The sequence below is a fragment of the Emys orbicularis genome, chromosome 3, assembly GCF_028017835.1.
Source record: "Emys orbicularis isolate rEmyOrb1 chromosome 3, rEmyOrb1.hap1, whole genome shotgun sequence".
NCBI lineage: Eukaryota > Metazoa > Chordata > Testudines > Emydidae > Emys > Emys orbicularis.
The window spans coordinates 103,783,668-103,798,730 of NC_088685.1; the positions used below are offsets into that span (position 1 = coordinate 103,783,668).

The 15,063-nt window shown below is 41.0% G+C and overlaps 1 protein-coding gene across 1 annotated transcript; it reads right to left on the minus strand.

The window, feature by feature from the left end:
- Positions 1-2,229: 2,229 nt before the first annotated feature.
- Positions 2,230-3,258, minus strand: LOC135876331 (trace amine-associated receptor 7a-like). The gene has a single exon (XM_065401509.1). The coding sequence runs from the start codon at positions 3,256-3,258 to the stop codon at positions 2,230-2,232; it is 1,029 nt and encodes a 342-aa protein (XP_065257581.1).
- Positions 3,259-15,063: the final 11,805 nt, after the last annotated feature.

The following is a 15,063-nucleotide window of genomic DNA, read 5'->3' on the forward strand; positions in this document are numbered from 1 at the left end:
GACTAGCCAGTGGATCCTGACATTGTGGCTGCATGGATATTTCCCTGAGCTCTGGGCTTCCCCAGTATTTATGTCTCAGAATGTACCATAGTTTTCAAACACTGAATCTTGCAAGGTTTACCTGTGGAGTTGCAGAAAAGTGGTGTTCTGTGACCTACAGTGGTAGGAACCAGTGAAGAGGCTACAGGTGGCTGCTGCTAAAAGGGGCAGGATGAAGTGGGCTACCTGCCTATCCCAGTCAAAAGGCTGTGCCATGAGAGGGGGGATAGATAAAATGTTATGTATTCAACTGACTACTAAAAGTCAGTTGTCATCCTATCCTATCTGTAGCCAAGTACGTCGTCCTATTCCTATGTGTAGCCAAGTACATTTTCTCGCAGAGGCTGTAAGCCACTGATGAAGTTGGTTAAAGACTTGAGTCAGTTGGACGTTTATAAAATAATGTCTCATGCTCTCATTAATGATTTGGATATAAGCAGGCGGCACAGTTTTTCTGTTGGCATGATGCTAATTTATCTCTGCCGACTCCATGTCACTGGTGTGTGTTGTTTGTTAACTCCACTCTGGGGGTAAAGGAAGTAGCAGTGGCTCTTAAGGCAGAGGGATGTATGGCTTGGGACAGAGAATTCCTACAGGGAGAGCCCTGAGAACTGCCAAGCCGGGGGAGAAGGTTTGGACTGAAATTTATTATTAATTTCTTGTTAATAACCTCAGGCCTCAGGAAGAGGGAGAGTTTCACCCTATACAGACTGAAGCAGGCAGGGAAAATCTGCCACGGAAATTGAATTAAAAAAAAGAAGTTATTTTTGGAATTTGTAAATTGAACTTTTAGAAGTTTTTATTAACAAAATCCTAGTTAGTTCCTGTGATACACAGTTAACTTGCCTGCTACAGTAAAGTCAATGGCATGCTCCTACTTCACTTACAATGTAACAAACCAGATAATAAGCAGTTATTGTTATTATAGAGGAATATTGCAAACTAACAAATATTTCTCATTCACAACTGGCCTGTCCAGGGCTTCTGTAGCAAGTGTTTGAAATCCAGATCCCTTGCTGCCAGTAGGAAATATCTTAGGGCTTGTCTATGTGGGAGGTTTACCGGAATTGATATTGCAGAATAGCTAGCTATTGCACTTTAAATTCACACCTTATTTTAAACCAAAATAACTTTCAAGTATAGACAAGCCCTTAGAATGTTGCTGTGACACAGGAGACTGTTCTGTGATTGGATTTTCTCCTGTAATGGAAAGGACAGTTTTCTCTCAAAATAGCAGAGGTAAAATCTTGGTCCCATTAAAGTCAATTACCATTGAATTCACTCGTATCTGGATTTCATGTTAGGTTATTGTTTTATTTTAGTGTCTGTTATTACTAGAACCCTCCCTCGTGTGAGGAATCCTTGTGCACATGAAAGAGTCTTATTTCTACTCAATACTTCTCCAAGAGAAAGGTTGGTCTTGTGGTTAAGGCACAGAAATGGACATTTCCTGAGTGAATATGGGCAAGTCAGTGCTGGCTTATTTTTGCTCCCATTAAAAGTCAATGGGAGTTTTACCTCCAGTTTAAAAAGTAGCAGGATTGGGTCCTTGATCTCTTTGGTTGGGTTTTTCAAAGGAGCCTAAGAGAGTTAAACATCTATCTCCCTTTGAAATTCAATTTTCTTATCCATTAAATGAGGATAATAATATCCATTCCATATGGATGTTGGGGGACTTAATTCAGTAGTATATGTAAATAATTTGAATACCCATAGGCTGAGAGTAATATAAATATTAATATTTTATACTTATATGTTACTGATTTGGTAAATGATACCATATAGGTTTTAAAGCGATGGAAAAACATTTCTGTTTCGAGTATTGTTAGTACTTCCTAACACACAGAGATGAATTTCACTGAAAAAAATATATTTTTGATCTTTCTTTTTTTGCCTTTGTTTAATTCTGGAGGGCCATTTTATCTTCTAAGTAACACAATTACAACCAATGGACATTGCTTTATTATTATTTCATAGCATAATCTAGTATTAAATTAACAGTCTCTGTAAATAAATTGTCTTGATATGATGTGATAAACCAGTTTTTCACAATGATAAAAAGTTATACAAAGTATAAAATCAAGATGACAATATTTCATCCAGAAAAAGAAATACACAGCCAGATTTTATGAACAGGGCAATGACTGTGAAGTGTGAGGTGAGTAGCTCTGTGCAGGATTGGATAGGTTTTCAGTTTGGAAATAAATTCATTGTTGAACAGTCAAGCCGGAGCATTTTGAAGCTCACAATCACTTTCATTGCTTTTCGAAACCAAGGATAAAAGAGAGAGTAAATCAAAGGATTAATGGCTGAGTTGGAATAAGTGAACCAAACCATAATGTCAAAGAGAAGGGGTGGAGTTATGAAGTTAAGAAAAGCATCAATTATTACACTTATAAAAAACGGTGACCAACATACCAAAAAAGCAATTGCAGCTATACCCAGGGTTTTAGCAGCTTTCCTCTCTCTTTTCCTACCTCCGTCACTGTAATTACCAGATGACTGGATGTTGTTGCTCATCATCTCTATCATTCTAGCTTGTCGTTTAGCCACAGCAAAGATTTTGCTGTAAAGTGCTATCATTGTAAAAAAAGGTATTAGATAAAGGAGAGCGGATACAACCACCCATGTTTTGTTGAAGACAAGTTGACAGCTCCCTACACAGGAGGGGGCATTTACTAATTCTTGTATCCCTTTGTCATTAGCCCCACTGAAGACAACAGAAAAACTGTATACTAATGAAAATATCCAGGCAATAGCTATGAACATGCCTGAAATTGGCACTGTGAACTTGAGAGGGTAAATTAAAGGATCAGTAACAGCAACGTAGCGATCAACAGAGATGAAGCACAAGTGAAATATTGATGAATAACAAAAGGATGCATCTAAACAACTGTGAAATCTACAGAATGTTTCCCCAAAATACCAGCATGTTTCAACAGATCTTATACTGCTGAAGGGCAGCACAGTCAGACCCAAACAAAAATCAGCACATGCCAAGGAGGCGAGCAAGATATTTGTAGGAGAGTGAAGCTGTTTGAAATAAGCAATTGAAATCATTACCATTAGGTTTCCACCTAGTGTAAGAATTGTCAGAAAACCAAGCACAACATACAAAGTTATCCGGATTCCAGAAGACCATGATGTTTTATGGCAAGATCCATTAATATTCTCAAAGCAATATTGTGCTTCTTCATTCTGAAGAAGCGCTGAAGTCATGTTGTGCTTTTGTTGTTAACTATTCTGAACTTTTTAGTTTTTGCGTTTGTATACCAATGGTGATGGTGTGGCACGATTGGTGAAGCTCTTCAGTTTTTAAGTCTTTCTGAAAAAGAGAATTAAAGTAGACATGAGTGAGAGTACAATAATTCCAAAGTGTTCTATTATGTCCATCAATATATTAAAAGTGTATATGTAAATAGGAAGTAAATAAAACATTGCAAAATATCTCTTGTAACTACAGCTTTCAATGGCATTTTGAAATAAAAAAGTAAGAAAAATACTTTATTATTGAAAAGTTTCTCCTGTGCTATAACATAGAGTTTAGTTTTACCTATTTATATTTATTTAAATTTCCTCGATGCCTGATCTTTCTATTAAGTGAATTGCAAAACTCCCATTGACTTCACTGTAATTGGATGGACTCCTAATGCCTTACCTTTTGAGAAGCTTTTCGTCAGATATAATCCTGGATTAAAATGTCAATAGAAGGCAGGAAGAGATGCATGTTTCAGTAGTGCTTTATCCTCCGAGTTGTTTTAGCAAAGTTAATGAGAAAGTACTTGCATGCTGTTCTCTGAAAAATGAGGGATGGGGTGAGGGGAAAAACAGGAAACACAAGGGAAATTTAGTAATCATCCCATAAATTGAAATCCCTCTAGTAAAGGGTGTAAACACTGACAGATACTTAGTCTGAAAAAATCCCATCATTAAGCAATCTACTTTGATTTATCACAAGACAGTCCTTTATTTAAGTATATACTGTCATGCATATGTTTGAACTAAGTCTCATTAGAAGATTGTTCCTTTATTTTTTGAAGGCAAATTTAACTGGTTCCCACAGCTACCAGGTGTTATCTAAGTATTATTACTCTAAATTGCTTTGTCAGGAATACTGACTGAGGAATCTGAGGTCATAGATAATGGTATGTGTGTTAAAGAAAATCTATCCCACCTTTATTAATCTTGCAGTGGGGTATTTTTATTTCTCTCTCTCTCTCTCTCGCTGTCTCTCATATTTTGGCCATTTTTCTACACTGTGGGCCAAACTCTTTCCAGTGCTAAGAATGGAGGAACGATTGAGGCAGCTTGTGTCATCCTGATGTGTCTGCTGTGGTCCAGTCTAGCCCACCGTACAAATTGGGGCAGCCCTAAATTGCACTATAGTTGCCATGGATTCTATGGGCCTTCTGGTACCCTAGCTACACCTGACTAGGTTGCCAATATACCCCCTCCCTCCTCTGGCCTATCCCCAGTGTGCCACAGAAGTTCCCCTGCCCCATGGATTTCTGCAAGTGTAGAGTTGGTGGAACAAGCTCTGATCTTCTCTGGAGGCCACTCGCTGGAGGACTGTGCATCTGCTGTGCTGGTGAGGGCAAAGGAGCTGCGGTCCATATATGATTTAGGTCCTGTCTTCTTTCATGAGTTTGAGTAAGTGGAGAAGTATGGTTGAGATGGCGCTTCCATTCCAAACCTATATTTTCCATGGCTTATAAATTCCTCAAAAATGTAGGTCGATCCTTTAGTAGTGTTCATGCCCTTAGGCCTGGTGTATATTACGAACTTATGTCGGTATAATTTCATCGCTATGGGGTATAAAAATCCACACCCCTGAGCTCTACCTCAGTTAAAGCAATCTCACCTCCAGTGTGGACAGCACTAGGTCGATGGAGAATTCTCTCATCAGCCTAGCTACCGCATCTTGGGGAGGTGGGTTACCTATGCCAATGGGACAACTGCTCCCATCTGCGGAGGTAGCGTCTTCTCTGAAGCCTTACTTTTGCCCCATCCCCCCACCCCCGCTAGCAGGAGGATGTGCTGTCTTTAGCCTCCTTCTGCTAGCCAGGAGGGGGACTCACTGTTTTTACCCAACCCCGCTGGGAGGGGGACATGCTGTTTTCACTCACACACACACACACACACACATCTCTGCCCAAGGAGGGGTTCAAGGTTGCAAACTCATTCCAGGGCTCAGTAGGGAGCTTAGCTGATGCTGAATCCTGGCCTGGAGTGTCAGCTGCTAGATCTGGAGCCCAAACTGTGCTTTGTTCAGAGTTAGAAACATTTCAGAGTTACGGACAGCCTCCATTCTCAAGGTGTCCGTAACTCTGAGATTGTACTGTTCTGCCACCTATCTAGTTTTTCTGCATTTGTTAGTTGTGCATTTGATTTTTTTTCCTTTCTAAGTTAAATACTTTGCACTCGTCTTTATTGAATTTCATCTTGTTGAATTCAGACCGAGTCTCCAATTTGTCAGTCATTTTGAATTTTAATACTGTCCTCCAAAGTGCTTGCAATCCCTCGTAGCTTGGTGTCATCAGCAAATTTTATAAGAATATCCTCCACTCCCTTTTTCAAGTCATTAATGAAAATGGTGAATAGTACTGGACCGAGGCCTAACCCTTACGGGACCCCACTAGATATACCCTCCCAGTTTGACAGCAAACCATTGATAACTACTCTTTGAGTAGGGCCTTTCAACTAGTTATTCACCCACTGTATAGTAATTTCATGTACACTTCATTTTCCTAGTTTGTTTAAGAGAACGTCATGTGGGACTGTGTCAAAAGTCTTATTAAGATGTTTAAAAAAAAGAAAAGAAAAAGTGAACAGAGTTTGAGCATAGAAGTTTCTGGTTATCAGGGAATAACGTACAGATTATCGAGGGTACAAAGTTTGGTTTAAGATCAGGTGGCATAAGGAATACATAATCTGCAATATCCCCAATTGGGGGTAAAGGGTTGATGGGTCAAAGTACAGGCATTGAGATATGAGGGTACTAAAATCAAAACATATCATGTCCACTGCTTCCCCCTTATCCAGTAGGCCAAAGAAGGAAATTAGATTGGTTTGGCATGCTTTGTTCTTGACAAATCCATTTTGCCTATTCCTTATCACCTTATTATCCTCTAGGAGCTTACAAATTGATTGTTTGCTAATTTGTACTAGGGCTGTCAAGCAATTAAAAAACTTATTCTTGATCAATTGCACAATTAATTGCACCATTAAACAATAATAGAATACCATTTTAAAAAAATATTTGTGGATGTTTTCTACATTTTCAAATATATTGATTTCAGTTACAACACAGAATACAAAGTGTACACTGCTCACTTTATATTTATTTTTGATTTCAAATATTTGCACTGTAAAAAACAAAAGAAATAGTATTTTTCATTTCATCTCATACAAGTACTGTAGTGCAATCTCTTTGTCATGAAAGTTGAACTTACAAATGTAGAATTATGTAGAAAAAGTAACTGCATTCAAAAATAATACAATGTAAAACTTTAGAGCCTACAAGTCCGCTCAGTGCTACCTCAGCCAATCTCTCAGACAAACAAGATTGGTGACAATTTGCAGGAGCTAATGCTGCCCGCTTCTTGTTCACAATGTCACCTGAAAGTGAGAACAGGTATTCTCACGGCACTGTTGTAGCTGACGTTGCAAGATATTTTCATGCCAGATGCACTGAAGATTCATAAGTCCCTTCATCTTCAACCACCATTCCATAGGACATGTGTCCATGCTGATGATGGGTTCTGCTCGGTAACGATCCAAAGCAGAGCGGACCTATGCATGTTCATTTTAATCATCTGAGTCAGATGCCACCAGTAGAAAGTTGATTTTCTTTTTTGGTGGTTCGGGTTCTGTAGTTTCCACATCTGAGTGTTACTCTTTTAAAACTTACGAAAGCATGTGCCACACCTCATCCCTCTCAGATTTTAGACTGCACTTCAGATTCTTAAACCTTGGGTCGAGTGCTGTAGCTATCCTTAGGAATCTCAGATTGGTACCTTCTTTGTGTTTTGTCAAATCTGCTGTGAAAATGTTCTTAAAATGAACATGTGCTGGGTCATCATCTGAAACTGCTATAACATGAATATATGGCAGAATGAGGGTAAAACAGAAGAGGAGACATACAATTCTCCCCCAAGGAGTTCAGTCACAAATCTAATTAACGCATTATTTTTTTAACGAACGTCATCAGCATGGAAGCATCTCCTCTGGAATGGTGGCTGAAGCATGAAGGGACAAACGAATGTTTAGCATATCTGGCACATAAATACCTTGCAACGCCGGCTACAAAAGTGCCATGCAAACACCTGTTCTCACTTTCAGGTGATGTAAATAAGAAGCAGGCAGAAGTATCTTCCATAAATGTAAACAAACTTGTTTGTCTTAGCGATTGGATGAACAAGAAGTAGGACTGAGTGGACTTGTAGGCTCCAAAGTTTTACATTGTTTTGTATTTTAGTGCAGTTATTTAACAAAAAAAATCTACATTTGTAAGTTACACCTTCACGATAAAGAGATTGCACTACAGTACTTGTATGAGGTGATTTGAAAAATACTATTTCTTTTGTTTATCATTTTTACAGTGCAAATATTTGTAATAAAAATCATAATATAAAGTGAGCACTGTACACTTTGTATGCTGTGTTGAAATAGAAGTTAATATATTTAAAAATGTAGAATAACATCCAAAATATTTAATAAATTTCAATTGGTATTCTATTGTTTAACAGTGCGACTAACTAAAAAAAAATTAATCGTGATTAAAAAATTAATCATGATTAATCACAGCTAACGCACGCGATTAATCGACAGCCCTAGTTTGTACCAATATCTTTCCAGGTATCAGAGTTAGACTGACTGGTCTATAATTCCCTGGGTCCTCTTTGTTCCCCACTTTAAAGATAGATACTATGTTTGCCCTTCTCCAGTTTTCTGGGACCTCACTCATCTTCCAGGATTTCTCAAAGATAATTGTGAATGGTTCTGAGATTGCTTCAGCTACTTCCTTAAGTATCTAAGATGAACTTGAGTACATCTAACTTATCTAAATATTCTTTAACCTCTGTTCTCGCGGGATGGACTTCACCTGAGTAGGGAAGGAAATAGACTTCTGGGAGGGAGGCTGGCTCATCTCATCAAAAGGGCTTTAAACTAGGAACTTGGGGGAGAAGGTTGGGAGATGTCCAGTTAATCTCCACGCCAGATTCCAACACTGATAATGAGGGAAAAGAGATAAGCACAGATATAGATAGGGGTAGGGAATTGGACATTAGAAGGAGGGGGCGGATGGACACTAGGGGGTCCGTACCAAAGTGCATAACTAATGGGAGAAAGGATAGACAGCATACGGTAAGATGTTTATACACCAATGCGAGAAGCCTAGGTAACAAAATGGAGGAACTGGAGCTCCTGGTCCAAGAAATGAAACCTGATATCGTAGGAATAACCGAAACATGGTGGAACGGTAGTCATGACTGGAGTACAGGTATGGAAGGGTATGTGCTGTTTAGGAATGACCGGAAAAAAGGTAAAGGTGGGGGTGTGGCACTGTATGTGAATAATGAACTAAAATGTAAAGAAATAATAAGTGATGGAATGGATAAGACAGAGACTGTCTGGGCAATGATTACACTGGGTAAAAGAACTACTAGAGCCTCCTCTGAGATACTGCTTGGGGTGTGTTATAGACCGCCGGGATCTAGCCTGGATGCGGACAAAGAACTATTTAATGTTTTTAAGGAAGTAAAAACTAATAAGAGCTGTGTGATCATGGGGGACTTTAACTTCCCGGACATAGATTGGGGAACAAATGCTAGTAACAATAATAGGGCTCAGATGTTCCTAGACGTGCTAGCAGATGAATTCCTTCAGCAAGTAGTAGCTGAACCGACGAGGGGGGATGCCATTTTAGATTTGGTGCTGGTGAGTAGTGAGGACCTAGTTGAGGAAATGATAGTAGGGGACAACCTTGGCTCGAGTGACCATGAGCTGATTCGGTTTAAACTAAATGGAAGGATTAACAGAAATAAAACTGTGACTAAGGTTTACGATTTCAAAAAGGCCAACTTTAATAAATTAAGGCAACTACTTAGGGAAATGGATTGGGCTAACATACTTAGAGAGCTAAAGGCAGATGAGGCCTGGGATTATTTCAAGCTGAAGTTGCACGAGCTGTCCGAGGCCTGGATCCCGAGAAAGGGGAAACGGTTAGTGGGCAGGAGAATTAGACCTAGCTGGATGAGCGGGCGTCTCAAAGGGGCGATTAAGAAAAAACAGAAAGCGTACAAAGAATGGAAGAGGGGGCAGATCGGCAAGGAAACCTACCTTATTGAGGTCAGAGCATGTAGGGATGCGGTGAGAAAGGCCAAAAGCCGTGTAGAGTTGGACCTCGCAAGGGGAATTAAATCCAATAGTAAGAGGTTTTATAGCCATATAAATAGGAAGAAAACAAAGAAAGAGGAAGTGGGACCGCTGAAGCATGTAAATGGAGTGGAGATTAAGGATAATCTAGGCATGGCACAATATCTAAATGAATATTTTGCGTCGGTGTTTAATAAGGCTAATGAAGGGCTTAGGAATAGAGGGAGCGGGACACAGGGGAATAAAGGAGGGGCGATTGACATTACAGTATCAGAGGTGGAAGCCAAACTTGACCAGCTAAATGGGACTAAATCGGGCGGACCGGATGATCTCCATCCTAGAATATTGAAGGAGCTGGCGCGAGAAATTGCAAGCCCCTTGGCGATAATTTTTAATAAATCTGTAAACTCGGGGGTGGTACCGAAGGACTGGAAAATAGCTAATGTGGTTCCTATTTTTAAGAAGGGGAAAAAAAGTGACCCGGGTAACTACAGACCTGTTAGTTTAACTTCTGTAGTATGCAAGGTCTTGGAAAAAATTTTGAAGGAAAAAGTAGTTAAGGACCTTGAGGTGAATGGCAATTGGGACAAATTACAACATGGGTTTACGAAAGGCAGATCGTGCCAAACCAACTTGATCTCCTTCTTTGAGAAAGTAACAGACCTTCTAGATAAAGGAAATGCGGTGGATCTAATTTACCTCGATTTTAGTAAAGCGTTTGATACTGTGCCGCACGAGGAATTATTGGTTAAATTGGAAAAGATGGGGATCGATATGAAATTCCAGAGGTGGATAAAAAACTGGTTAAAGGGGAGACTGCAGTGGGTAGTACTGAAAGGTGAACTGTCGGGTTGGACGGAGGTCACCAGTGGGGTTCCTCAAGGTTCGGTTTTGGGTCCGATTTTATTTAATCTATTCGTTACTGACCTCGGAACCGAATGTAGGAGTGGGCTGATAAAGTTTGCGGATGACACAAAGTTGGGAGGTATTGCCAATTCGGAGAAGGATCGGGATATTCTGCAGAGAGACTTGGATGACCTTGTAAATTGGAGTAAAAATAATAGGATGAGATTTAATAGTGAGAAGTGTAAGGTGATGCATTTAGGGATGACTAATAAGAATTTTAGTTATAAGTTAGGGACGCATAGGTTGGAAGTGACGGAGGAGGAGAAGGACCTCGGAGTCCTGGTTGATCGCAGGATGACTATGAGTCGGCAATGTGACGTGGCTGTGAAAAAAGCTAATGCGATTTTGGGATGCGTTAGGCGAGGTATTTCTAGTAGGGACAGGGAGGTGCTCCTTCCGTTATACAAGGCGCTGGTGAGACCTCATTTGGAATACTGTGTGCAGTTCTGGTCTCCTATGTTTAAAAAGGATGAACTCAAACTGGAACGGGTACAGAGAAGGGCCACTAGGATGATCCGAGGAATGGAAAACCTTTCCTATGAAAGGAGACTCGAGGAGCTCGGTTTGTTTAGCCTAACCAAAAGAAGGCTGAGGGGGGATATGATTGCTATCTTTAAATATATCAAAGGGATTAATACCAAGGAGGGAGAGGAATTATTTCAGCTCAGTAGTAATGTGGACACGAGAACGAATGGATATAAACTGGCCGTGGGGAAGTTTAGGCTTGAAATTAGAAGAAGGTTTCTAACCGTCAGAGGGGTGAAAATTTGGAACAGCTTTCCGAGGGAAACGGTGGGGGCGAAAGACCTTTCTGGCTTCAAGATTAGGCTTGATAAGTTTATGGAGGGAATGGTTTGAAGGGATAACGTGATTACAGTCAATTAGGCATTAACGTGCAATCGCGGGTAAAATGAGGGTCCGGCTGTAGAATCTTGCCTGTATGCTCGGGGTACTGCTGATCGCCATATTTGGGGTCGGGAAGGAATTTTCCTCCAGGGTAGATTGGCAGAGGCCCTGGAGGTTTTTCGCCTTCCTCCGCAGCATAGGGCAGGGGTCGCAGGCTGGAAGATTCTGTTGTGGGTGGGTCAGCTTTTGTGGCCTGCATCATGCGTGAGGTCAGACTAGATGACCGTATTGGTCCCTTCTGACCTTAAAGTCTATGAGTCTATGAGTCTATGAGTACTTTGGCTTGTGTTCCTTCCCTCTTGTTGATAATATTAATTGAGATGAGTATCTGGTCACTATTAACCTGTTTAGTGAAGTCTGATGCAAAATAGGCATTAAATACCTCAGTTTTCTGGATGTCATCAGTTATTATCTCTCCTTCCCCGCTAAGTAGAAGACCAACACTTTCCTTCATCCTTCTGGCACTGGCTGACAGTAATATACAAGTATAAAATATTAATATTTATATTACTGATTTGGTAAATAATGATACGATATAGGTTTTAAAGGGATGGAAAAACATTTCCCTTTCCAGTATTGTTAGTACTTCCTAACAAATGGAGATGAGTTTCACTGAATAACTAATTTTTGATCTTTCTTTGTTTGCCTTTCTTTAATTCTGGAGGACCATTTTATTTTCTCCGTCACAAAATTACAACCAATGGACATTGCTCTATTATTGTTTCATAGCATAATCTAGTATTAAATTAATAGTGTCTGTTCTCTCAGAAAGCACAAGAAAGCAGGTGGAGTATTCACCATTCCAGTCTTGCACTCCTCTTCCTTACTGTGGAGTTGTGACTGCAGAGCATGAACCTGGGAACCCTGGGTGCTGAAGCCTGGTAGTCCTGTCTTTTCAATATTGTTGTTTCCACCCATTGTCTTCTTTTCCGAGTCATCTTAGGCTTCTAGGCAGTTCTACAATTTTATTATTGTTTCCTAGTCGGGATATCAAGAACCTTAACATTCTCATCACTGCCTTTTTATTTTTAGAATAGTTAAAGTGTTCATTCACAGTCTGAAATTAGAGTCTAATGTCCGTTGTATAAAAAAAAATAAGAAAAGAGAAAAACCCTTCCAAATATATGTTATGCTTATGTAAATATAACAGATGTTACTTAACCTCTGAGTTCTTCAGGGCAGAGACTGGTTTTTGTTATGTATTTGTGCATAGCACTGTGAAGCCATGATCCCTGCTTGGAGCCCTTAGGTTCTATCACAATAGAATACTGTATACACAATACAATACACAACACAATACAATACACAATTGCAAATACATAAAAGGTTGTTACAAGAAGGAGGGAGAAAAATTGTTCTTCTTAACCTCTGAGGATAGGACAAGAAGCAAAAGGACTGTCAGAATGGTTAAACACTGGAATAAGTTGCCTAGGGAGGTTGTGGAATTTCCATCATTGGGGATTTGTAAGAGCAGGTTAGACAAACACCTGTCAGGGATGGTCTAGATAATACTTAGTCCTGCCTTGAGTGCAGGGGACTGGACTAGATGACCTCTCGAGGTCCCTTCCAGTTCTATGATTCTACGAATAATACTAAGAGGAAGTTCAAAAATTTAGAAGAAGAAAAACCCAAACAAACAAAAAAAACATTAGCTGAAGTTCTGATGTCAATACTCATTCCACATCACTCTTCCATCTCGTTGACTGTTTCAGACCCGGTGCCCTCTCTTCAATTCATTTAAATAATGTGATAGTGTTTAGTCATACAGTAACTTCTCACTTAACGTTGTAGTTATGTTCCTGAAAAATGTGACTCTGAAACGATGTTAAGAATCCAATTTCCCCATAAGAATTAATGTAAATGGGGGGGTTAGGTTCCAGGGAATTTTTTTTTTTGCCAGACAAAAGGCATTATATACATTTTAAACAAGCAATTTAATACAGGTATAAGTTTTAAACAATTTTAAAGAAACAATTTAATACTACAATCATCACTGCTGAGTATGAAGCTTGGTTGAGGTGGTGGAGTCAGAGAGTGGAAGAGGATGGATTGTCCGGCTGCTCCTCTTGCTCTTCTTGCAAACACAGGCACTGACTTTGCCGGGGGCAGGGGGCTCAACCCTCGGCCCATCCACTCCACCCCTTCCCCCAAGCTCCCACCCTTGACCCGCCTCTTCTCCCCCCCACCTCCTCCCCCTTTACTTCGCACGCTGCGTCCTCGCTCCTCCCCCCTCTCTCCCCTCCCTTCTGAACCCTGCAAGCCAGCTGATTGCCACAGGCAGGAGGCAGGGGAGAGAGGGGGGAGGCATGCCGAGTCCTCGTTCCTCCCCCCTCCCTTCTGCCTGGGGCAATCAGCTGGCTTGTGGCATTTAGGGGACAGGGGGGAGGAGCAAGGACTTGGCGCGCAGGCTCCCGCTCCCTCCCCCCTAGGTTGATCAGATAGCAAGTGTGAAAAATCGGGACGGGGTGGGGGGGAATAGGTGTCTATGTAAGAAAAAGCTCCAAAAATCGGGACTGTCCCTATAAAATCGGGACATCTGGTCACCCTACTCCCCCCCCCCCCCCGCTTCCTGCCCGGGGCAATCAGCTGGTTTGCGGTGTTCAGGAGGCAAGGGAGGGAGGCGGAGCCTGCGCACCAAGTCCTCACTCCTCCCCCCTCTCTCCTGCCCCCTACATGCCACAAGCCAACTGATTGCCACAGGCAGGAGGCGGGGGGAGGAGGGGGAAGGCGCTGATCCGCAGGGTCCACCAGCGGGTGGGAGGCGCTTTGGAGAGGAGGGGTAGGGAGGCTGGCAGCTGTGGAGAAAGCAGGCAGCCAAACAACGTAATAGTGGAGCATTGCACAACTTTAAATGAGCATGTTCCCTAATTGATCAGCAACGTAACAACGTTAACCGGGACGACTTTAAGTGACGAGTTACTGTATTTATTAAAGCATGCCAGAGGGAAATCATCCTAGAGGTGGAACAAAGTAGATTAGCAGGGTTTAGGTGAGGTCTTTATGCCAGCTATTTGGAATTCAGTTGAGCAGGGATAGGTGCTTTTTGATATTTTTTTACATAAAGAGTAATAAAAATAGCGTGTGATAGCATTCCCATGTATCTGTGCTATCACATGCTACATAAATTCTGTATGCATGCTGATTGTGGGTTTAATATTTCATTTTGATTAGCCATTATTTTTATGCTGCTATTTGTATTGCTTTGTTTTTCTTACAGTTGAACTATTCAGGATAACCCAGTATTACCCACTAGATGGCACAACAGTGACATTATCCTGCTCTCCTCTGCTAGCTGAAGATTTTGGGCTTGATTTTGATCTCACATTGGTTTTACACCAATATAACTCTACTGATTTCAGTACAGTCACTCCTGATTTACAGAGACTCAGCTGAGATCAGAATCAACCCTTTCTCTCAAAGCAATATACGTACCAGTATTTTGTTCTGGATTTGTCCTTTTCAGAGATGACTCTTTGTCTGGAACTTGGGGGACAGTTTACTTTGATTCACAGCATATGGACAGCTCTGTCTACATTTCAGAACTGGAAACAGAGTAATGTGCTTTTGAACTGATCAGACCCTGCTGCACGGGCTCGTCATGAAAAGTTTCATTGAACATTCTGCAATATAAAACTCTGTTGAGTGCTTGTTAGAGGTCTCACAATTCATCAGTCACAGCCCTCTTCTCCAAGGAGGGCTGTCATTGGCCCATAAATACTGAAGTATCACATAAGGGTGTGTGGCCCATCCTCTTCCACCTCCCCCACATTCTACAGTCTCCTGCCCTCCAAGAAGACTGGCAGCCCTTTCTGTAGTACATATGGTTCACAGCCG